We start from the raw sequence: 24,329 nt of genomic DNA, 5'->3' as shown, positions 1-24,329 counted from the left end.
AAGAAGGCAGGTGGAACTCACGGCAAATCCAAAGGCTGACGCGCTGTGTCTCATAAATGATACAGCTGTGTGGAGAGAGAGAGAGAGGAGTTAGTACTGATTGATTCCTTTTTATTTCAGTAGTCACTTTTATGGTTCAATAATAACAACATTTATTTACAAGATGTGACAATTAATGTCAAATGTTTCCAGTTACATTACAGATATGTTTATCTGCATATACAATGCTTCATGTTTAAACATGAGGCCTTTTGTGCACATAAAATCTCAAGTTAATAATGTAAAATGCAAAATAATTACATGACAAAACATTACAGCGATGAGATTGGTGAACTGAAACAACAGTGTTGCAGCCAGGAAAAACCAAAACAATGAGCTCAAAGATATTAAATCAGTCCATAGAGCTGAGGGGAACTGAGGAGTTGAGACATAATTCTCTGTGGGTTCATAGGCAGGACACATTACAGGTAGTTATACATATATTGATTAGTGCACCTTTATATTTTGCGTAAGTTTGTATTTGCATTTAATGTAGTTTTAGATACTGTTGTAGGCTGCATGGGTCTATATAGGAGTAAAGTTCATGTTTTCATGCAAGAAGATGAAAAATTAATAAATTTCATCTAAGCACCCCTAAAAAAATAATACAATCATTTATCATTATTTTCTGAAAATTATTTTTTGTCCTCTAGCGATTTTGAAGAAGTAAGAGAAGGGACAACCAAAAACCTACAGTTTCTTATGGCTTTTCTTACATTAACATACATATTTAATGTCCCTAAATACTGACATTTTTTCAGTATCTAATGTTTTGCTGAATGATCCACGACCGCGCTGGCGGACCGCTCAGCTGCAGCGGAACGTTGTTTGGGTGTCAGTCTGGGCCAAACTAATGCTGCGTTCGGAAGTCAGAAGTTTCGTGCATGACGCCAAAAGTGAACAAAAACCATGGCTGACCGTAACACACAGTAGCACCCTCAGCAGTGTTTTAGGTGTTACTTCAAAGGACGGCTGTTTAACTGCAACAACTGAAATAAATAGCCTATACGTTACTAGTTAACTGTGTACCCCTCTAGCTACATCAGTTGGTAACCCTCAAGTCATTCAGTGTTGTAGGTTACACTTCATAATGTTCTGGCATTTTTAACAATAACTTTTATGCAGAGAAGATGACTTTATGAGAGTCTTTACTATAGCCAGCTTCCTAATAGGCCTAACATATTTCTACATTAATTTAAATACATGCAAATATACTTTTTGTTGCCTTTTAGTTTATGGTTTACCATTTACAGTGTGTGCTTCCATGGGAGCTGCTATTGTTTTGTGACGTCATTCAGCTGCTACTCGTGAAGTAGGGGTACATATTTTTTCTCCGAGTTCACAAGTAGGAAATCCGACTTCAGGTGGCGTTCCAGGATAGTTTTTCTAGTTGGAGATCGGACATTTCCGAGTTCCGAGTTGCCTGGAACGCAGCATTAATCCAAAACCTTTTGCACCGGTTTGCTATATTATATATATATATAATAAACAACGGTTTGTTATCATTCCAAGACATCCTTCTATAAGTGAGGAATCTTTGTGTGTCTGTATGTATATTAGCTGTTATCAGTGGAGTGATGGAGAGGGACAAGGTGAGGATGACCCCAGGCATGTTGATGAGGAGGGAGAGAAGAAAATGGAGGAGCTGCAGGAGGAGGAGAAGTGAATGATGAAACCAAAAAAAACAGTGACAGGTAGAGGGGCAGTGTGCAGGGCTGAGTAGGCACTCATATGTAGAGCTGGAATTAGAAAATGTACTATTGTTAGTCATATTTATTACTGATGGTCTTCTCATGCATATGCAGCTGTACAATCAGCAGAGGCAGAGTCCAGCACAGAGGAAGCTGAGCCAGGGAGAGGCCTACACAGAGCTGAAGATGTACACATACACACACACTGCTCTATTTTATGGGACTGTGTGTAGTTTTTGATTATATTTAACTATTTTAGCTCCCTGACGGGCTGCACACATGACATGTTGGTAGTAGTATACTGTAACTTACGCTGGGCATATTTGAAATTAGTTTTAATTTAATGTTAGAATACTTTAAACTCCACAGATTCTGTGCAACCAAAATAAAAGATTTTTATTAACAAATTAAACTCAATCAGCAACAGAAAACTACTTCCTTAAAAGAGAAAGCAAGCATGTAACAAGATTTAAGTGAAAACACAAGACTGAACACTTAAATTAGTAAACACAACACCCTCCCTCCTCTGAGGGAATAAACACGAGCCTACAGCTCCACACTGCTGTCTGACCCTAACACTGAACCCACAGGGGTCATAGACACTTACACAGGGGGCCATGTCCCCACCACATTTTGGAATGGCTGATTTTGGCCCCACCACTTTTTGAAAGCATATGTTAAAAATGTTCTGAAAAACAACACCAATAAATGTTAACTAACAAATGAAAATGCTTTGAGAAAGGTTTATTTGTACAATAAGAAAACATGCAATGCAATGTAGTTTTCCCTCATATAAAAACAGACATTTCCACCGTAAATTGGAGCAGAAAATGTCTCCAGAATGCAGGAAATTACCAGTTTAATGCTCAAAATCTTCAGGGGGAGGACCTCCAGACCCCCCGCACATATATTTCCGCAAACATTTAATTTAAATAGTGCTAAAAATGTTCCTGTCTTGTTGTCGTGCATCGTCACGTCTCATGACCCAAATGTATCATCAGGCCCCTAATCTGAACCCTTATGTCTCCACCACTTTTCAACACAAAGTGACACCCTTGACTGACCCGCTCCGCTCTGCACCAGCTCCTCTCAAGTAGGCCTCCTTATTCTCTCCACCGATTAGTGAACAATTTTGCAAGGCATTGCATGCTACATTCTGAGCACCCCTAAAGGTCTGATCCTAGAATCGCCCCTGGTTTAGGCATCAAAACTACTTGCTTATGTTTAGGAAAAGGTTATGGTTTGGGTTACTTATGTCACTTAACTTACTCCAGTTAAGTAATGTTACTCGCAAAACTTGCAAAACTTACGCAGCTTAAGTGACCTATGTAACTTAAATAAAAACATTCAATGATGACTTTTCGTTTCACACAGGAAATAAACATTGGTGTCTTGGGTAAAAGTTCGGCTTCTGGCCCACCATCCATCCGGACCACCTCCTTACATGGATTTTTCTGTTAAAGATCCTACACCTACGTTTAGCGTTGTTAACTGACTCTAGTGGTTTCCCCAGTGTGTTGCAAACTGACGTCCATATGTGACGATTTGGGAGTGAAACATGTTAACATAATTAAATGTTTTAACATTTACTAATCCTTTTGAAGGCTCCGTCGAGCCTGGCTAGATGCATGAAGGTTTCCTGAATGGGATAGAGGGTATTGTACATTCATTGCAGTGCAGTCCTCGTTTAGCCCACCTGCGATTTTTTGCCCTTCTGTCCTCTGTCCTTGTGTTACTCTCTCACTCCCTCTCTCTCCCTCTGTGTTTTCAGGACAGAATCTCAGGGGACAGCATATCGGCAGTTAAATCACCATGGTAACAGGAGATTTGAGGCCAAGCTGGTAGTTGATTTGAACTACAGAGCTTTTATGTTGCTTCTCTCTTTCTCCCCTCTTCATTCTTTGTCTTTGTCGCCTTCCTGATATTTTCTCCTGGCCTCCTTTTTTGTATCAGATTCTGGTTTCCTTTGACACATATCTCTTTCTTTCTTTCCCTTCCTCCCTATCTCAGCATCTCTTGTCACATGTTTGAGTGGTGGCCTTTCTGGCTGCTTTGTCTTTTATTCGTTCTCTTTAGAGCTCACTGCTCCACAGTGGCAGACTCGGAGTGACGTTGCATTTAACCAGCCACAAAGGAATATTTAAACATAAGTTACAAATAACTAATGTGAAAAAGAGCAGCTTCAGTCTGAACCACCATTACGCAAAAGGGATAGAATAGAGAGAAAAGGGGAAGAAAGGGACGAACAGGAAGGGGAAAAAAGAAACAATAGAGAGAAGGTGGAAAGGAGGAATTAAGGAGTGGAGAGGAGAGGGCAGTCCCAGACAGACCCCTGATACAAGGCATATGGTGCTAGTCAGGCTGGTTGTGTAACACATGACTGCCCACACGCACTCACATGCATATGCTGTCCCTGTGTCTCGCTCTGTCTTAGAGACCTTCACCCACAGACTCCCTCTCTTTCTCACTAACACGTCCTCTTTACTGATTGTCTTCTCTCTCACGTACGAAGCTTCATTCTCTCTCACAAACAGAGGGAGAGCTGAATCTCTGCAGCTCCACCAGGCCTCCGACCCATCTGGAGAGTCCAGAAAGTGAGCCAAACTGACAGAGTGCTTTTACTGTGAATTCAAAAAGCAAATACAGGGCAATGAGACAATTGGAAACTCCTCACTTTACTGTACCTTTGTCACGTTGCTTGAACATATTTCCTTTTCTCAGTTTGAGCGGTGTCAAATTAAGCTGTAAGCTGCTTGTTAGCTGATCTGCCAACCGATAATAGCAAGAAATGTTGCATAACGCTGTTCTGTTCTATGTGGAAGAAATTAAGACAGATGATCAATAAAAGGAGCGAGGGAGCTGAAATCACGTGGTAATCATATTAAGTATGTCTGTAGGTCAATACCACAAACGCATCATGAGACTAAGGAATCTGCACTTGTGTTTCTATTTGTACATCGGGGTTCCTCCCGCCTCTGTTACCGCACTGTCATTTCACAAGAGTTAACTTCCTGAAAAAGAATAACTTGTAGCATGTATTAGTGCTGTGTCATTATAATAGTTTTAAATAAGCTAATTATCAGTAACACACATAGTTGATCCATTTTTAACAAGAGAGAACAATGCTTGTAAAAAAAAAACAACAAAAGCATCTTTAATATTTTGGTGTGAACTGTGTGTTTAAGGTCATCACTTAAGATTTCCTTTTTTCAAGATTTCAGAGCTATCAGAAAAACTGACACTTCATTCAGATTCTTCTTGACTTGAACTATTTGCTTTTTGCTGGGTCCATGTAGTAATATAAACGTCCTAAAAATAACTGTGTTTCTTACCACATTAGCACACAGCCAAGTATCAGGAAACAGCGGTATTTCCACACCAACTAATAGCTTAAAAACAAAGATAATCTGGATTTCTGTTGCTCTGATTTGAGCTAATCACTTTTAGTTAATCTGCTGGCTTTTTATAATATGTCTCATGTCTCACAGCTAATGAACAGACTCGTTGGTGTATGCATATAATGCTGAAAGCTCAAGGAAAAATTGTTGACGTGAGGGCTTAACGTTTAAATACTGTGATCTAAAAAGAGTGCCGCAAACGTCTGCCCTGTGTTGAGACATACAGGTTGAACTCAGATCATTGCAGTAATAGGAGCATAAGTTGAGACCCGGTGGTATCCAATGTTTTATAAACTGCAAACAAATTTTAGGTAAACTAACTTACTGCATGTAGCAAACCCGACTCGCTCTTTGGCTTTTCTTTCTATACGGGGTATCTTTAAGCCTAGATGGACCAATTCATACACATGATATACTCCGATTGGATTGTATCTTTTGATTCAGCTCTTTGATTTTTCACTAAAATGTTAATAATGATCAGTTCATGAAGAGCCGCTGGCAAGCAAGGATGTTGTCGTTCCTAAAAAACTGAACAGGCAATTGTTTGGACCTTGGTGTCTAACTAGTTGGCCACCCCTGCTTTAAAGATCTGATCTAGACATCCATAATCCCACCCCGGTGGGTAGGTTTTAATGCTAAGTGCTTTGGTCAGAGGCACTTAATCGCCTCCCTTGTTAAGAATTTCCTACTTGTTAGTTGTTAGAGGAGTCAAGACAATACTGTCGTTAACTACAAGGTGACTCTATCCTTTCCTCAAACCTATTTTGTTATTTTTGCTGTGATTAAACATTAACAGGTGGACATCCAATGATGTGGTGGGTTGTGACATTGGTGATAATTGGTTCTTGGATCTAAAAGCCTTTATGTGTGACCATCTACATTCCAAGACAGCTTCTGGTTTCAAACCTGCTGCCTGAGAAACCCATAAACTGTCATGGGTTAGACTTGTGGTATTCATCCTGTATAATGTGCACACTGCAAGAACACATGCGACTCTTAACTTTTTAACAGATGCTTGATTATAGGCAGATATAACGTCTCTCCTAATGTTGAGTTAATAGAGTAGGCTACTTCTTTCCTTTACAGAAAGAAAGTCAAATCTTGACATGGCTTGAAACTGTCTATATATTCTAAACTCCCTGACTACACCTTGTCTGGGACCAACAGGTCATCCTTTGCAACTTCAAACTATTTCTCATAATACTGTAGATAAATTAGAGTGGATGACATTATCACACAGACTTAATATTAACTGGGAAATGAGTTGTAGTGATTAAATATGGAAATTTGTGCTGAAAAATCAAATAGCTCGTACTGAAACTGTTGCATATTCAGAACTACACTTTATACACCTGGACATGGTGACTGGTCAACAGTAGAGACCATAAGCTTAACCGCTCCCAGATGTTGGACCATCTGTGATTACCTGATTGTGTGATATATTTGGGAGTATGTCTACAGCCAGTATGACTTTATTTATGCTTCCTTTTATTTTATTGTTCTTTAGAATTTATTATTATTGTTTTGATTTTTATTTTATTTATCTGTGTGATTATACAATTTTCAGTTTTTTCTTCTTGTATTGTTGTAAAACATCTTTAAGCTGCATATGATTCACTGGTTGAGTGCAAAAACATTTTATAAAGTAGCTGAAAATGGAAAATTTACAAATATATTTACTGCTTCTGCATCTTTGATGAAAATCAGCCCATGAGTCTGCTTTTTTTCTCTGAATTTCTCACTGTATAATAAATCGTTTATCTGACCCTCCGTCTTACCAAGCACCGCAGTGAGTCAGTTGGAACGTTAATCAACACTTTCACTGAGGAAGCACTTTGTGCACACACAGACATGCACAGACACACACACACACACAAAGTGCTATGTTTAAAGTGTATTCAGTTCCAGAAAGAACAGATGTCCTCTCTCTCTGTCTGTGTCATTCGTCTAGAAACTCATTTGGGAAGCTTTAACACCCCTCATCTACATCAGCTTATAGCTTATTTCTACTTTCATATCCATCATATATGCCCTCATTTAAACATAGTCATTGAAAAACCACAGTACAGTTTTGTATCGACTAATTTGGAAATAGCAGTTTTTTTCTTCTTCCGGACGTTATTATTTTTTTCCATTTTCTGCTCTCAAGCTCATTTCGATGTGCCAGCCGTCTGTGTGGTTACCGCCTGCCAGCAAATCGATGCCTCTCTCGGGGAGAGCAGACACTATTCGGTGTAACATCCTTTGGGTAGTTAGTTAATCAGGGAGGCAAGCGTGCGTGACCAGTGCTAACAAGACTGGGGAAACAAGGGAGAGGAGGAGGGAATGGAGTGGTAGAGGGAGAGGGCAGCGGGAGACAGAGGAGGTACTATAAAAAGAAGGAGGGAATTCAAAAAGGAGGAGGAAAGATGAGGAGAAGCAGAAGCTGACTAGGAAGAGAGGAAGAAAGAACCGGATGTGAGGTTTAAGGTGGGGCAGGAGGAGTAGAGGAGAGAGACTGGAGTGTAAAAAGATGAGGAGGAGTGAGAAATGAAAAGGAGGGGGAAATATAGAGTGCTGTGTGTGTCTCCAACATAATATAGTTTTGTGCTAATATACTTACAACTAGTAGATCCAAATAGCCGGGAAGTTTGAAGAAAACGCTAAACCTAAGCCTTATATGCCAATTATGGCAGTTTATGGCTGTCAGACATGAGGCTATTGTGTCTATTCCTATTCTATTCTTTGTTCCCTATAGTCCACTCAGAAGTCCTGCCAACACCTGCATAGCCATAGCAATGGTTAAGACTTGGCAGCAGTAAAAACCTAATTATGAGTGAGTTATGCAAGAACCAGGGACCAGAGCCAACTCTAAACACCCATACTCTCTCTCTCCTCATTGCTCACTTGGCACTCATTATGAGAGCAGAAGATAGACGAAGCACCATCAGACATTAATTCCAGACCAAACCAACTGTTTGGAGTGTTGCGAGCAAGACAATATAAAAATGTTTATAATACTCATATAAGTATCAATAGTTCTTCATTTATTTTTTATCCTCTGCCTGAGGCTGTGTGCATTGATAAAATGTAGGCTACAAGACTACATGAGAAAGGAGCTTTCAGTGTACACTCCATACCGTTGACATAAAACAGATGTTATATGTCATCAAAACCACACTTAAGTGAGCCAAATGAAGCCTGGCTGCTGGACCACCTAGTGGTTAGCCCTGAGAGGGCACCCACCTGTGACTCAAAGCGGCTGCTTTCTTAATTGTGCATAACTTTAAGCCTTGTATAATTTAAATTTTGCATTTCTGATGTAACATTGGCCATGTTGGTGTTGATGGTGCAATGGATTAGATGCCTGCCTTTGGTCTGAAAGACCCGGGTTCAATCTACCAATGTGTCCCTGAGCAAGACACTTAACCCTTAGTTGCTTCAGAGGCGTGTGACCTCTGACATGTATAGCAATTGTAAGTTGCTTTGGATAAAAGCCTCAAATGAATTAATGTAATGTTAACGTTGGGTCTATGGAGATTGACTTGCTTTTGGAGCCAGCCTCAAGTGGCCATTTGATGGACCCAGAGGTTGCCATTTGGTATTTGGTCATAAACCAAAGTGCAGGACAAATTATAATGTTCATCTGATGACGGCAATTGTAAACTCAGAGGATCATCAAAGTTTTTACAATTGACGCGGAGAGGACATTAATATTCAAATCAAATTTAATGGCAATCCATCTAATAGTTGTTGAGACATTTCACTAAAAATCTAAAATATTAATGGTGACACTAGAGGAAATGTCAGGCCATCATCAGGGTCAGTAGACTTTAGGGCCGACTGATATGGGGGTGCTCAGCGTCTGATTTTACATACAACTACCAGTTTTATCCCAATAATTAATTTACTGCCCATTACAATATACATTTCAGCGTTTGATGCTGTAAATAAACATGTAAAAAGAATAAAACTTTCAATAAATGTTTTTAGAATAGAATAGAACAGGAATGGAGGAATTGGACAGCTGTGTCACGTGATATTCTTTCATCTGAGCCAGCAATACAGTGAACTATTGCTAGAAGAAAGTCAGTAGAATGCAAGATAATAGCACAAGACGCACAACCATGGTAACGAGCTATTTTATCTATAAAAAGTATAGAACTGGTAATCTAATGAAAGACCCACTCTCTTACCACATCCAGTTTCAACTTTCAGGGCAAGGAGTGTACCACCTATTGACATAACAGCAAGGCAAGAAGTCCTTATGGCCCAATGTTGCTGAAACTACACTGAACAAAATCCAAATGCATTTCAGAGAATTTGGCAGCACTTCCAACCGGCTCACAACCGCAGACCACTTGTAACCACACTAGCCCAGGACCTCCACATCCAGCACCTCCAAGGTCAGGACAGCTGCTGCAAAAATCGGTTTGCATAACCAAAGAACTTCTACACAAACTGTCAGGAACTGTCTCAGGGAAGCTCATCTGCATGCTCGTCGTCCTCATCGGGGTCTCGACCTGACTGCAACATCGCACAGCCATTGAAGAGGAGTGGACCAACGTTCCACAGACCACAATCAACAACCTCATGATGAACTCTATGCGAAGGAAATGTGTTGCACTGCGTGAGGCAAATGGTGGTCACACCAGATACTGACTGGTTTCCGGACACCCCAGTACGGTGAAACTTCACATTTTCAAAGTGGCCTTTTATTATGGCCAGCCTAAGGCACACCTGTGCAATAGCCATGCTGTCTGATCAGCATCTTGATATGCCACACCTGTGAGGTGGATGGATTATCTCGGCAAAGGAGAAGCGCTCACTTACACAGATTTTGACAGATTTGTAAACAATGTTTGAGAGAAATAGGCCTTTTGTGTACATAGAGAAAGTCTTACATCTTACAGTTCAGCTCATGATGAATGGGGTCAAAAACAAAAGTGTTGCGTTAATAATTTCAATCAGTGTATAAATGTGTTTAAGCTACCAAACTCCACACTGATAAACTGGTCTCATGCCCAATTGTCCCTCTATACAGATTTCAACTTTCCATTCAGTCACCTGTCAAACCACCCCTACCGTTTGTCTGTATGAAAAAAGTCCATATCAAATTAGAAGAATGATTTCAAACAGAAGATGTAATTACGTCCTCCTCTCTGTTCCTCAAGGGGCAAGAGCTCAATTCAGGGATGTGAAATTCAATTACATCACAAGGAGCAAAGGAATAATCTGGGGGACGGGAATGAGGAGGAGAGAAATGAAGGAAGAGGCAGACAGTGCAGATGGACAAACAAACAAGCAACCATAGTGAGACGACGGAGAGACAGGGTGGGCGAGGGAGCAGCAGAAACAGAGTGAGTGATTGATGAAGTGAGTGAGAGAAAGGAAGACAGAAAGAGAGATCTGAGAGTGATTGTAGGAGCTACTCTAAAACTGCCAATCAGCGACTCTCTGAGCTTCCAATCTAATCGAGGTCACTCATCTGTGTTGAGGAAAACCACTTAAGGGTTCCAAGATGAGGGAAGGGATGCAAAGTGTTTGAAGTATAGTTGTGTGATTCAAAAGAAGTTCATGATATTTCTGAGCTATGTGGTAACGGTATGTCCGTTATTTGCACAATGTAATGATGAAAAGGGAACGGTGATCAGAGGCAGGTAAGGAGAAGGCCAGAGAGGGGAGTAAGCTGGACAGGGAAGGGAGGAATGGAGGGGAGAGGTTCAGAGAGTGGAGGAGGGGACATGGACTGCTGGGCTGCTTGCAGTTCCATTCACAAGAACAAAACATGGAGGAGCAGCTTTCTGTTTTTATGCTCCTCATGCCTGGAATAAACCAAAACACCTGAGACTGGTTAGCACCTTACAGTCCTTTAAGTCAGGTCTTAAAACATTCCTGTTCTCTGAGGCCTTTTAAACCTTTACAATCATATTTATCACTATTTATCTGACAGAGTTTTTTAGCTCAGTCCAATACATTTCTCTTTTAATCTCATTGTTTTAATATATATGTATATATATGTCTTTTTCTTTGTTATTTTTGTATTGTCTTTCTTGCATATGTAATGCATTTTGACAGATAGATGTTTATTGTTTTAATCTTCATTTTATTATCCATTGATCATTTGATCAATCATCATTGATCAGCTTTATTTCATAAAATACCTTTGTATCTGTTTTTCTATCTTTGTGTCTGTAAAGCACTTTGAATGACTGTAGTGTTTGGAAGGTGCAATATAAATACGTTTGCCTTGCCTTAAACTGATGGTGCCTGCTTTTCTGAATAAGAAAAAGTTGATTTGCCCCAAAGAAGAAAATGTCACAAATGTCATAGTAAGCATTACATTAAACTTTCTCATACATGTAGACATAAATGTTACAACATTAATTTTATAAGTAAACTGTCTGTGTTCCTTGAAAATAATTTGGTAGGATTTTGATGTTGTACATTTAGAATACATTTAGGGTGTCTTTTTCATGTATGAAAGAGACACATATCATTTTTGCTATTTGCAATTCAAACTCGTTAAAGCTCGATATCTCAAAACCGCTCAGAACGCAGATGGAACCTTATAATTCCAAGGTGGTGTTACATCTGATCACAACTACCACGTAATGAATGAGTCTATGAAAACAGCTGACCTTCTAGGTCATAGTCCATTGATGTGATTCATTCATGAGTTGATGTTAGCTTATGGGTTGTTGATGGCTAGCTGATGCTGTAACTAAACTGCTAAAGTGCACATTAATCTTCTTCTGGTGTATTAGGCAGTTGGCAAAGAGCTTCAGGAGCATTATCACCACCAGGGCCTGATTTGCATGTAGCCTGAGAAACCCAAGACACATGCAATCGTGTTTGTTTTCTGGAGACACATATATGGGAAAAGTTAAATAAAAAGTGTCTTAAATCTTTGGCTTTTATCTGGATACAAGACATAACAATTTTAAAGGAAACATAATACTGGTTGGATTGTATTTTCTATTAACATAATGAGGAAATGATGTTCCACTGACGTCCGTATTTAATTTGTTTTCCACCACAATAATATATCTTGCAATGCAATATTTGCTCATAGTGACTACAACATCATTAAACTTTTTATGTTTTTGGGCTGTATTTACACATTCACAGCACCTGGTTACTGTAAAACGTTGATTAATTGCCTGGGCTTTTCTTTGCTAAATTAACCCTGCCTGTATTTGGCACAGGCCTTTTATTCCTCTCGCACAAAACTGTGAAACAGTTTATTTATTTCAAACAGAATATTACTTGTATAAAGAATATCCAATAATATCAAATACACGTCATTCATTTGATCTAGCTCTGATAGATGGCTAATGCACTTTTATTTTGAAGGCAGCAATACAGCAACACAGTGCAGGATGAGAAAATTGTGGCAGAAGTTAGCAGACAGAGAGCAATGGACTTCACGTGACAGTTTAAAAAAAAACTTGGTGGACAAACTAAAGGAATATTAATAGTCAAGGGGACACATTCGGACTCAAGAGCAGACTTAACGAGCGCTTCAAAGATAACGACAGTCAGCACTTTTCTTTTCATCTCTTGTACCATGCAGGTTACAGCGGTAAATCTATAAGAATTAGACTTTGTGGCTTGTTGCATCCGTTAAATGAACTGAACAATCGAATTGTGGAGAATCTAACAGATCTAACAATGTGTAGCATGTCCATTCTGACATATTGATCATACGTTTAAACATTAATATTTGTATTAACGATCTAAGCAGCTTAGAAGCAGCTAAAGCAGGCGACCCTGCGGGGTTTATACATCCAAAGAACTTAGATTAAATGTAAATGCTCCGTATTTGTATAGCGCCTTTCTAATCTTTTCGACCACTCAAAGCGCTTTTACACTACATCTGCATTCACCACTCATACACATTCATACACTGAGCCTAAGTGCTCAAACGGAAACTAACATTCACACTCAATCATACACTGGTGGAACAGCCGCCAGGGGTTCAGTATCTTGCCCATGGACACTTCGACACGCAACCAGGGATTGAACCTTCCGATTAACCCGCTCTACCTCCTGAGCCACAGCCGCCCCTATTAATAACCAGACCAGGTGTTATTTGTCAAAATGTATTCTCACACCAGGCCAGTAAACGGGGTAGGCAGCTATTTGGGACTCGGCTATTAATTGAAGTTCTACGGTATGTTTAAGAAACAATTGTTGTCTTGGTTTAATAGACCACAGTGAAGATGACACACAAACCATAATCTTTCCCTAACCTTAACCAAAGTGCTTTTGTTGCAGGTTCATAAATACTGTGCTTCATTACATAAATCAGACAGTGATTATATCTTGCGCCACAAGGTAATGGAGAAAACAATTTTTTTATATTTAAATGTAATTTCTGGGACACAGGGTTGAATGACAAGTGTAAATGGGGAGTATTTGTGTGTAGAAACCCATTACCAAATGCACGTGTGTGTCTTTCTGCATGTGTGTGCCTTAAATTGCTGGTTGCTCTCCACTGGGGCAGAGAGTTAAAACAAAGGCCCTCAGGATGTTGCTTCCTCATTAATCAGTGGCTCTAAATGGGCATACACTCCTTCTGATGATTGACCACACACACACGTACACACAAACAAGCAGACAAAAGCAACAAGCACACACAATATCAAAGATAAGACCATTAAGAAAAAAACAACTCACACAACGCACATCTGAACAGCTGGGCACAACTAACACACACACACACACACACACACACACACACACACACAATCGTTGCCCCCTCAGCAGACACATCCGACAAGGCTGCGGCCGTTTGCAAAATATCGTGTTTAATAATTCAGGACCCACTGCTCAGCTCGGCTCAGCTCTGCACCTCGCACTCTGGCAGACTTCACCCTGCGGAAAAACCCTACTGGGATGCTTCCACTTTCCCTTGCTCCCTCTCCTTCCTCCTTTTAACCTCCCTTCTTTTCTGTCCTCCTTTCCTCCTCTGTCCCTCCTGCCCCTGCGTGTCTTCTATAAGAGAAATCATTGCTTTTCTCTGTCCGCCTAGCTCCGTCTCCATGTCCTCTTTGCTGCAGTTGTCTTCATCCTCCCATCCGTCCCCCTCCTTCATCCCACTTCTGTTTCGCCATTAATCATCCTTCCTCACTCCCCCTCTTCCTCTCTTCGCTCTGTCCTACCATTCCCTATCTATTTCTATCCCTTTCATTTTGCTCCTCAATTTGTCTCCTGTTTCCTCCCCTCTCTCGTCGTCTTTACTACATTAACACCCCTATATTCCTAAACCTCCCTTGCTGTGGTACCGCCCTCCTGGGCTCCCACACTCCTTTGCTCCATCAGCCCTCTCCCCCCGCGGTAGCCCAGCAGTATTGATTTGTAGCAGGGCAGAAGTGCAGTCGATGGGCACAGCGAGGGACGTGCCATCTGCGAGCGGCTTGGCACTGGGGACTCACAGGGGTTCATGTGGAGATTAAGCTTGGACAACCACACAACTGACTGAACTAATGCTTCCTACACACCTGCAGGTTTTAAAGAGCTTCATCCTGGAAATGTTTTAACAGCTTAAGGAACTTTCAGTGGAGCACAAGGATTTTCCAAAAAAACAGAATCTACAACTCAGGGAGATCTCAATCCTGCTCCAAAATGTTCATTGTTAACCACAGCTTTCACCCTAATGCTTCACAATTAGGCAGGAATTACAGTTAAGCAAAACCCAACGGAATCATAAGTGGGAAAAAAAAGACATTTCTAATGACCAGTCATTTTCAGCTAGTGTCCTCACAGCCGGGAGAATTATTGTAATGCAGTTAGCTGAAGGACATCTTGTGGCAACCAATGTGTGACGGTATTATGAAGGAATTCATTAGCAGCAGACAAAATATCCTCAAGGTCTGCATTGCTTTTGCTGCGCTGCATCACAGCGACAGCCAGAGCTGAGGTTCAGCTGAGGGCGAATGTTTGTTTCTCTCAGAATTTGATGGATGGATTGTGCAACAAAATGATTTGTCTGAAGGATACCAAAAATTACTGTGGTTTATTTTCCCCGGTTTCAACAGTAATTGACACTCACATAAGCAACTTTTCCAGAAGATAATATTCTATCTAAATAATCCCGACATATAAAGCTATAATATTCTCCAGCATGCCTCTGCATTATTGCAGCTGCACTGCTTAAAAGGGAAGTATAACTCTTCTCATTACAGTGTAACATAAACAACATCTAATTGAATCCCTGTGGATTTTACTTCAACTGCAAACGCACTGTGCAGCCATGGCTTCAATTACATACAGTATTTTAGACAAACAAGTCCGTTTTATTTTTATTTGTATAGAAGCCCTTAAATTGGATAATTTAACTCAAAGTTGTAGATCAAGGAAATGCTGATATGAAAATTAATGTGGGTCATATTCAAAGCCCTCAAACATCTATATCATACGACAGGGGTCGGCAAATAAGTTTGGCATTGGGCCAAATTTTTCCAAGCCGTTATATGGCAGGCCAGAACAAAGTCAAACTAAATCAAACTATGTACATGTTTAGCTCAGTTGGTAGAGTGCAGGACTCCCGACAGGTAGGTTGAGAGGTAAATTCCATCTTATTGCGGATATTTTTTTCTCCCTTGTTAAACAAATTGAATAAAAGGACACTTTTGCACATGCTCACATAAAGCTGCCGTGTGTGCGTGTTCCAGCATTTGATCCGCCTATTGCCGACCACTGTCATAGGAGCTCATTCTAAATGGAGAATTTGAAATGATAACACTAGTATTGACACTCAAATCATTGTTCTTTTTGTTTCCAATGTGAAAACAAATGTGTCCTAAATGAGCACAGTTACACATTAGCTAAAAGAATGCAGTGGCTTTCAAATACTTTCAAAATGTTTTCTATACTCATTCCAAATCGGGGTTACCGTGTTTCACAGATACAATTTTTCACTAAAAGGCACTTATTAGAGGCAACATCTCTGCCAACACTGAGCAAGTCCAACTGTTAAACTTTCAGAATGGTCCTTTTTTATGTGTTTTTGTTGCCAACTTGGATATTCTTTGCTAATACTGGACTACTTGAGTGCAGAATACAGAATAAAGTTGACTACAAATGTCACACTTTGTCCAACTGGTTGTTGGACAAAGTGTCACAACTAGATTTTAATCACATCTACTAAAGTGTGTCCACTACAGTTTGCAGTATGCAGTGTTACGTTTGTGATGTTTTACACATACTGTAGAACAGCGGTTCTCAAACTTTTTTACGCCAAGGACCCCTAAACTTACATATATTAGAGCATGGACCCCTCATTTGAAGATTTTGTTCCAGGATCGCCATTCTGATAGGATTTTGGCTGTTAAATATTTATTCCAGAAAGTGTATAAGAAATCCATGACCAAAATAGTCATGCATTCAGTCACTACTTATGGATGGAGTTATAGTGAAAATAAATGATTACCCTTTTTGCTGGGGACACCCTGGAACCCACTCAAGCACCCCTGGGGGTCCCCGGACCCCACTTTGAGAACCACTGCTGTAGAAAATGACCTGACGTATGGACAATAAATGCTTGTTCATTTGTGTCCCTGTTTTTGCTCATAGAGGAGGGACCTGAGAAACAGTCAGCATAAAAGAAGAATCTAACTTTTAGCTGTATGAATGATTATCCCTGCAGGCCACATTAGCACAATCACACTCAAACCAACCCAAACAACTTGTCTACACTAGATTCACAGTATAGCAGCAATTCAGATCAGTCCTCCGTCAGCGTTTGTTCCCTGAGATATGTTTTGAGAGTACCCACAGCCTAATAAAACAATCCCTGTAGTTACACACCTAATAGACTGGAAAACATGGCGGGTCGCAGGTAGGCACATAAACTGTGAGTGATGCAAAAGCCGTCACATGGCTGGTTTAGTCAAGTGCATTAAATAAAGTTGAAGCGTATCTGTTCCCTCAGGCACATGAGATGCAGCTGGAACATGTCTGCTGTAGACATAACTATACTCTCTTTTACTACTTATCTGTGCTTGACATTAGTTGGCATCATAAGGCATCATTAACTAATAAACTAATTGATGAAAATGTACTGGCACCAGCTGATTGTTGTTTACTTTTTATTTCTATCTCTTTCTTTTTTTTAAATTGCCTCACAAAAAGTCCTCTATACCCATTTTTTTGACATGGAAAGTCTCATCAGGCCTTATACTTGCCCATTCTATTATAACAGACAAACAAACAAACAAACTCAAGAAGAGTGCTGTGAGTACTTCCTCTGGGTCCATCAGCGCGCCCACTGGCAAGACCATAAAATAATATCCCCACTGTTTACTGTTTACCTAACTAATTAATTTGCTTTGATATGTTTCAAAGCTTCCAGCGGTCCCTGGCAGGAATACAGTGGGCAATAATTTGCAGAAATCGTGCAGCTTCATTATTCCAAACTAGACAGCTGCTGTGGTTAACTTTTTACCAGTAAGGAGCGTTTCACTGACGTGTCGGTGGGAACAACTGCTGCTTAAATTCTCTGACCTTTCAGGACCATATTAGCTACTGAGGTGCAAATGCATATATGCAATCTCCACCACATGAGGTCCATACAGGTGCAAATGAACAGGCTCACACATTAACACACACTCACATAAACACAGATACACATAGTTTGCTTACATAGGAATATAACATGGTTAGCTTATGGCAAAATGGATTCACCTGAGTCTGACTGATGTTGTCTGCTTCAGCCCTGCAGTGAGGAGTTCTGTGAGCCAGTTGAGCCACTATTCTACCTCTGCTCACACTCTCTCTCGCTCTCTCATTAATGATCATATATGCACTTGAGAGCTGCAGTTATTCAGCAGCCTCTCTTTATATCACTATCTGTCAATTTCCCATGACACCTCAGTATGAGAGCATTTTTCTTCTATGCTGCAGAAATAGCATAAATATGTCGTGGTTAAAATGAAAAGGCTGAACAGTTGGGCTGTTCCTGACTCAGGGAAAAGTTAAATGGCAAGTCCAGGTCACATTTGGTGGGGAAATGTCATATAGCCAGACTGCTTATCCAGTAGCTTTTTAAATTATGGCTAGTTCTCATTTCTAAGCTTGTAATTGGATGCATGTTGCCTGTTTTATTTTCACTTTGAATTCAACAAAATGCAAATATGGGCTGTTGTGGAAAGCACTATTTTGGCAATTATGTGTAATGACTTGGTGAGAATTTACATGGTGACTCTTAAACAAGCATTCAGCCATGTCTTAAGAGTATAGCATTGCCACTATTTCCATACTCTGAAAGCGTCCAACTTCAACATTAGTATTATCCCAAGGGAAACCTGGCTTGCAGAAAGTTTTAGCAGGCATTAAATACACAGGCCATCACGCCATTCACTCTGTAGGTGTCTCTTTCTTTGACCTTGATGAGGTGCTGATTCAGACATAAGTCAAGTGAGAATTCATTTTCAGAGAAATCGAGATAGAAAAAGGGAAAGAGAGGGACAGGATGAGACATTGACAACAGAGGGAGTGGGTGTTGTTTTTTTCCTGCACATCCTCGTGTGTGTGCTTGTGACTTTGCATGCATGTGTATGAAGTATATAAAGACAAGAGAGCGAGGCAGACAGTGTTTTGTTTGTGTTTATGATGGCTTCAGTCCTAATCACATTCATCATACGGGTCTGCTGTGCAGCTCTGACCACAAAACATTTCAGCCACAGTTTAATAATGAGCTCTGCTGAGACTGTTCTGCATAATCATATTGAGACACACAGACAGAGAGGGAAAGATGCCTGAGACACTTTCATAAGTGGGCACAAGACGGTACACGCAAACATGCACACTTATGTCACCATCTTTGTGGGGACCTGTCATTGATATCATGCAGCCCCTTACCCTTATCTTAACTTAATTCTAACACTAACCTTAATAAAAGTCTTAACCTTGTGTGACAGATCTGCTCGTCACTCACAAGCGCCATATGAAGCGTTTCAGTAGCGGAGGGTTTAGCCTACACGTTGTTGACTTGTTGTTAATTTGTCATTCTGTGTATAACAGGTTTATGTGGGCCCATTTCGCTCCGCTCTCTGCACGGCAACATCCACATGGAGCATTTCAGAATAAGAGCGTTTTGCATGCATGATTTTCCTGACTTGTTCAGATTTTGTTCATTTGTTCAGTTGTCCTTGCTGTTTGTGCTTCTACCATTGTTAAGTAGGCTACGTAGTTAAATTGTTTCTTTTTTGTCTGTTTTTATTGTTGATATACAATTGGGAGTGTGCACAGGGTGTTTTATTTTTTATTTTGTGTCTGACTTCCTACATGGTTCATCTGCTCTGTGCTGCTTGACGCGGGTTCTGTCATAAATAGACTGGCAGTGAATATTAAACTATAGCTTTTTTTTTTTTTTAAATCACAAATTGAATCTTAATCACAGAAATATCTGGCAGAAAAATTGCAATTAGACTTTTTCCGCAAATCGTTCAGCCCTAATGTGCGCCGCTGTTAGCAAGAGGTATAAAGATTATTTCTGCTGTCAAACACATTACTGTGATGTTTTGTATTATAAAACTCAAAATGAGTTGATATAAACATTTTCTGTTCTTAAGTGAGTACATTCTGCGCTTCTGTGGATTCTTCTCTCTGTGATGTAGCCATGCAATCATGAGCAACAAAAACAGTAAAAAAAATAAAAGCAATGTTGTATTTAGTGCACTAAAGCTTCATTGAGTGATGTAAAATCTGAGCAATTATATGGGCTGAACACTGACATTTAAAAAAGACCTAAACACTGTCAATATTCATTCACGCGTGTATTAAAAGAGACAAATTTAATTGTTTCTCTCTCTCATTATGATACGTAACATAAATAAACCTGAAAACCAAACACGGCAGCTGCTAATTGGTGTCCTCAGTCACAGTGATTCATAAATCACAGCATCTACCTTTTCTGCCACCTAACTGAATCTTCCCAGACTTAAAAAAAAACAAACAACAAGCTTATCTCCGTTAGAAAGAGATGGGTTATTGAAGAAATGAGAAATCACCTCAGTGATTGTAATAAATAATAGACATTTTGATGAAACGCTTTCTGGTTTATTCATCAGCGTTAGTAAATGTGCTATCAAGGATGGTGTGCTGTTGGTAAGAACAAGCTACAGCTGCCAAGATTATCTATTAAGTATTTCATTCTTTTAACCAACCATGGGATGCCATGTGAATCACAGAAAATCTGCTTTGGTGCATAACGTCAAGAGTTTGAGTCCAGACTGCAAAAGAACAACAGAAACTAGCAGTGACAAGTAGCAAAGTATGCATTTCAGCAGACTGTTACCGAATGAAGGTTTTCTGTCTCCTGATCTTTAAACATGACTTATTATGTCAGTGGATGATATGAAGAGGTGTTTCTGGCTGCCTCTCCAAATGAGTTCAACGGCTTGTGTTTGTAATTTTTTCTGGTTTGACATCTTGCAAAAAGAGGGGAATTATGAGTTTCTGAATGCACACTGTGACAAGCAGTCCTGTCATAGCAACGGGCCTCCAGCTTCATCATCATTCACCGTGGTAACATGAGCACAGAAGGCGCTGATAGGCTCCTCAGTTGAAAACATTGTGTGATTGCACCTAGCAGCGTTTGGGTAGCTGAGGGAAATCACTGAGGCAGTTATAGCAGAAACTGTAGTTAAATTAAAAAGGGAAAAAAGCAGAATTGTAGATGACATCAGTACAGCAAAGAAGGTGTGTCACAATATACCTTTAAAAAGGATTTCAACTTTTCTTGGGGTGACGGTGTGGTGACAAAACTGTTCTGCAATCTTCCTGCCTTCTCATGTGCGTTTCAAACAAAAACAAACCAGATTCTGACTCCCATCACAGTCCTGAGAGTCCTGACTGAGCATCTCCTTTACATCTCAAGCATCTGTTTTGAAACATCCCACCTAATTATTTTGTATGAAAATGCCCTTGCTTTGAGAAATGTATCCTGCGGTGATTTTTATAGCTCTGTTTAAAGAATCATGCAGCCCAGTTTCACTCAATACCTCAACACTCAACAACCCCGCACCCAATGCACTATTTCTTCTTGCTTAAAAATGAATGAGGTTTGAGTCATGACCAGCAACTATTTCCATCTATTTTGATTCTGTGCTGTCACTCTCTGTTATCCCTAATCTCTGCTTCTTGGGAGAGCAAAAGACAGGCAACAGATGAAATTGGTCTGTATGCCCATATTTTTGTTGGATCAGTTGTAGATGTGGTCTAACTAATCCTACTAATCCGGCAAACTACTAATTTGGTTTTATAGTGACAAATGCAATATGGCCAAAGAAAATACCATACCATAAATCTGTGTGTAGTACGATCTCTAATGACGCTCAGCGAAAGTTCAATCAGGAAGACTATCTTTATGCTTCATTCATTCACAACTCTCTCATCCACTCTCTTCCAGCTAGTCTAATCAGCTGACTATGGGCGTTCATTCTTAAATTAAACCAACCAGATTTTGCCAATCAAATAGTCACTGTCAACGTTTAAATCTGTTCTCCTCTCTGCTGCTGTCAGCTGTCATTTCAGTTGGAAATCACTGCAGCCCTCCTCCACCACATTCACCTCCAGTTCGTCTTCCCATTGTCTAGTGTTGGTTCATCCCCGTGAATGTCAAGTGTTCCTGCCGGTTTCCTGTGTGTGCTACCAGTGTTTGGATATATTTTTGGATTTCTTTGACCTTGGATAACTGGTATGTAATTACTTTGTACAGGGAGATTTTGTGACACTGGATGATATGACTCACTGATGTTGTTTTATTCATGAACAGCCATTTGCTGTGGTCAGAGATCTCCCAGTTAGCTAATGCTTTCAGACAATAAAAATAAGAGACATGGGCCATTAGCTCACTCTCTCACACTTTTTTCTAGCTGGCATCTACCCTGCATTTTACCTTCTTCTCATTTTGGCAAATAGCGCCTAGTGTAACTCATACACAGTATCCAACTGCTTTTTATTGCTGAAAGCAATAAATGGACGTGCTAGTGAGTTTTTAAAAGGTGCCACCCTGCATGTTTTCCTTTCATTTTGGCAGCAGAATGACACTATTTTGGCATTGCTTTTTTGTTGAATTTTTGAAAGCAGTGCATGGATTGGTAGGTTATTAAAGCAACATTATGTAAAATGTGTTTTTTGTGCCAATTGGTCCTCCTACTGTTTCAGAGGGTAATTCACAGCTGTAACTTGAAACTTGAATGGCAAGCTAGCCAACAAAGCTAGACAGCAAATGACGCAAGAGCACTTGCGGTAACATTATCGATGTCCCACTGTGTTATTTATGTTTGCTAACACCAACTGGACATTTATAGCTAGCGGCTACACCTCTGTTTGTGAAAATCTGGCTAATTTCATCAACTTTGCTAACACAGCCAAACATCTGCTGGTCACTCTCTCTTCCTCACTTCCTCCGACAATGTTTTCTTCAGTCTGTTTGCAGCCTCTGCCATGATAACCTTACTGAGTATACTGAGCTTCTTACAAAGAACTTAAATTGTACATTCTATACTCTTTGCTTCCTCTAAAAGCTTGCTGAGTTGAAGAGTTTTGTTGAAGTGTTATGGTGCCGTAAAGCATTATGCTGTTCTCAAGATAGAAATCCTGCATGTGATTTTAGAACTAGATAGTGCCAGCCAAATTTGTAATTGAAAATAACATTTTAATAAAAGGACAGCACTAATTGAAATTGTTTTTAGTGATAGTACAATTAGAAAGATGTGTATAACATGATAAAACTGTAGGTCAGTGATTAGTATATAAGAGCAGACATGTATGGGGCATCTACAGCAAGTCATTTTTAAACACAGACTGTAACAACCACATGCTGTGATCATTTAGACACATAAAAGGAAAAAAAATGGTCAAAACTGCAAAGCATATACAAACAGTGTGTAAGCAATGGGAGATCAACTGCCATTATTTATTTTTTCTTCTAATCGGTCCCTCCAGGATTTCACAATGTCACGATCTCACCTATTAACACAAATTAAACAAATCCCTGTCAATTTAGCGTGACGTGTAATGTTGACCAATCACCGCAACTTTTCTGCAAATTTGACCTATCATTGCCGTTTCCTGCAAAACGTTGTCATACGTCAGCTTGTGATTTCGTTGTTCAGAAGTCGCAGCAGACATGTGCGATACCAACGTCTCACATTTGCCGACCAAAAAAAAGGACCCTGAAAAACAGTATTTATCTTCTTTCCCAAAGTGGGGGTACAGTTTTGCTAAATGTGCAGTATTATGGTCAAAAATACAGGAAATCGTGACTGAAAACAGACCAAAAAAATCACTGAGACAGGCTCTGCATCGCAGTCAACCACAAGCGCTGAAAGAATCAAGGTGAGCTGGTTTAAATGTGCATGGTTGGGGTTAGGGTTAGGTCAGTGAAATCCTGGAGGGACTGTTTAATGATTAAACTACAATTCTAAAGTTAGAAAAACACATCTATCTATCTCCATGCAGTTTTCACTTAATCCCACAATTTCATTACAAACATCGCAACTTTCATCGCAACTTTTTACAAAAACTGCCACGAAATCAGGCATTTTAGGCCGCAACAATCACAAAAAAGGCCCGCAAAATCCTGGATGGACTTTCTAATGTTACGGCAATGTTGATAATGATGATCTCTTTCCTTACCCTGCTGCAAACACATACATAGATTAAGTAAAAAGAGACAGATGCATCCAACTGCTAGCTATCAATAAAACCATTAACACTTTGTTCACCAGGTTGGTTTAGGGCAGTAGCAATTTCTGTCCAACGATTGGTGTGAATTAAGAAACAAACCCTCTTCCATGTGTGCAACAAAGACAGGTGACTGGTACTGCGGATATCTCATTGTATATCAGAACATGTCACACTGAAGAAGCAAAGACCAAAAAAATCAAATCTAATCAAAGATGTTTGAAATTGATTGGCACATCCAAGACTAGGAACACACATTCATGAACAGGTTAGTGGCGTCCACTGACTCTCGCACTACACAAATGACATAACCAATGATTCTGGCGATGTGTCATTTTTGCTCTGATCTTGGAAATAAGAATTGAACGCCATATCATATAGTGTGTGCGCTTGTGCTGAGTGAGAGGCTACTATACAGTATGTGCTTTCAGGGCTACAGCTGTGCGGACAGTGGAGCCGAACACCAGATAAGGACAACTGACAGCTAGAATTTCATCTGAGATTATTTTACCGCTTTGTTTCT

The 24,329-nt window shown here is 40.0% G+C and overlaps 1 protein-coding gene across 3 annotated transcripts in view; it reads right to left on the bottom strand.

The window, feature by feature from the left end:
• The window catches only part of LOC123973725 (transmembrane protein 163-like), a 66,918-nt gene that overhangs the window by 16,561 nt on the left and 26,028 nt on the right, over window positions 1-24,329 (bottom strand). For all 3 annotated transcript variants that reach the window (XM_046053973.1, XM_046053974.1, XM_046053975.1), the window contains exon 3: window positions 22-65. In XM_046053973.1, coding sequence (XP_045909929.1) covers window positions 22-65 — 44 coding nt within the window. The remainder of the gene's footprint in view (window positions 1-21; window positions 66-24,329) is intronic.

The sequence above is a fragment of the Micropterus dolomieu genome, linkage group LG07 (genome assembly GCF_021292245.1).
Source record: "Micropterus dolomieu isolate WLL.071019.BEF.003 ecotype Adirondacks linkage group LG07, ASM2129224v1, whole genome shotgun sequence".
NCBI classification, from domain to species: domain Eukaryota; kingdom Metazoa; phylum Chordata; class Actinopteri; order Centrarchiformes; family Centrarchidae; genus Micropterus; species Micropterus dolomieu.
This window is presented reverse-complemented; position numbering and strand designations above follow the sequence as displayed.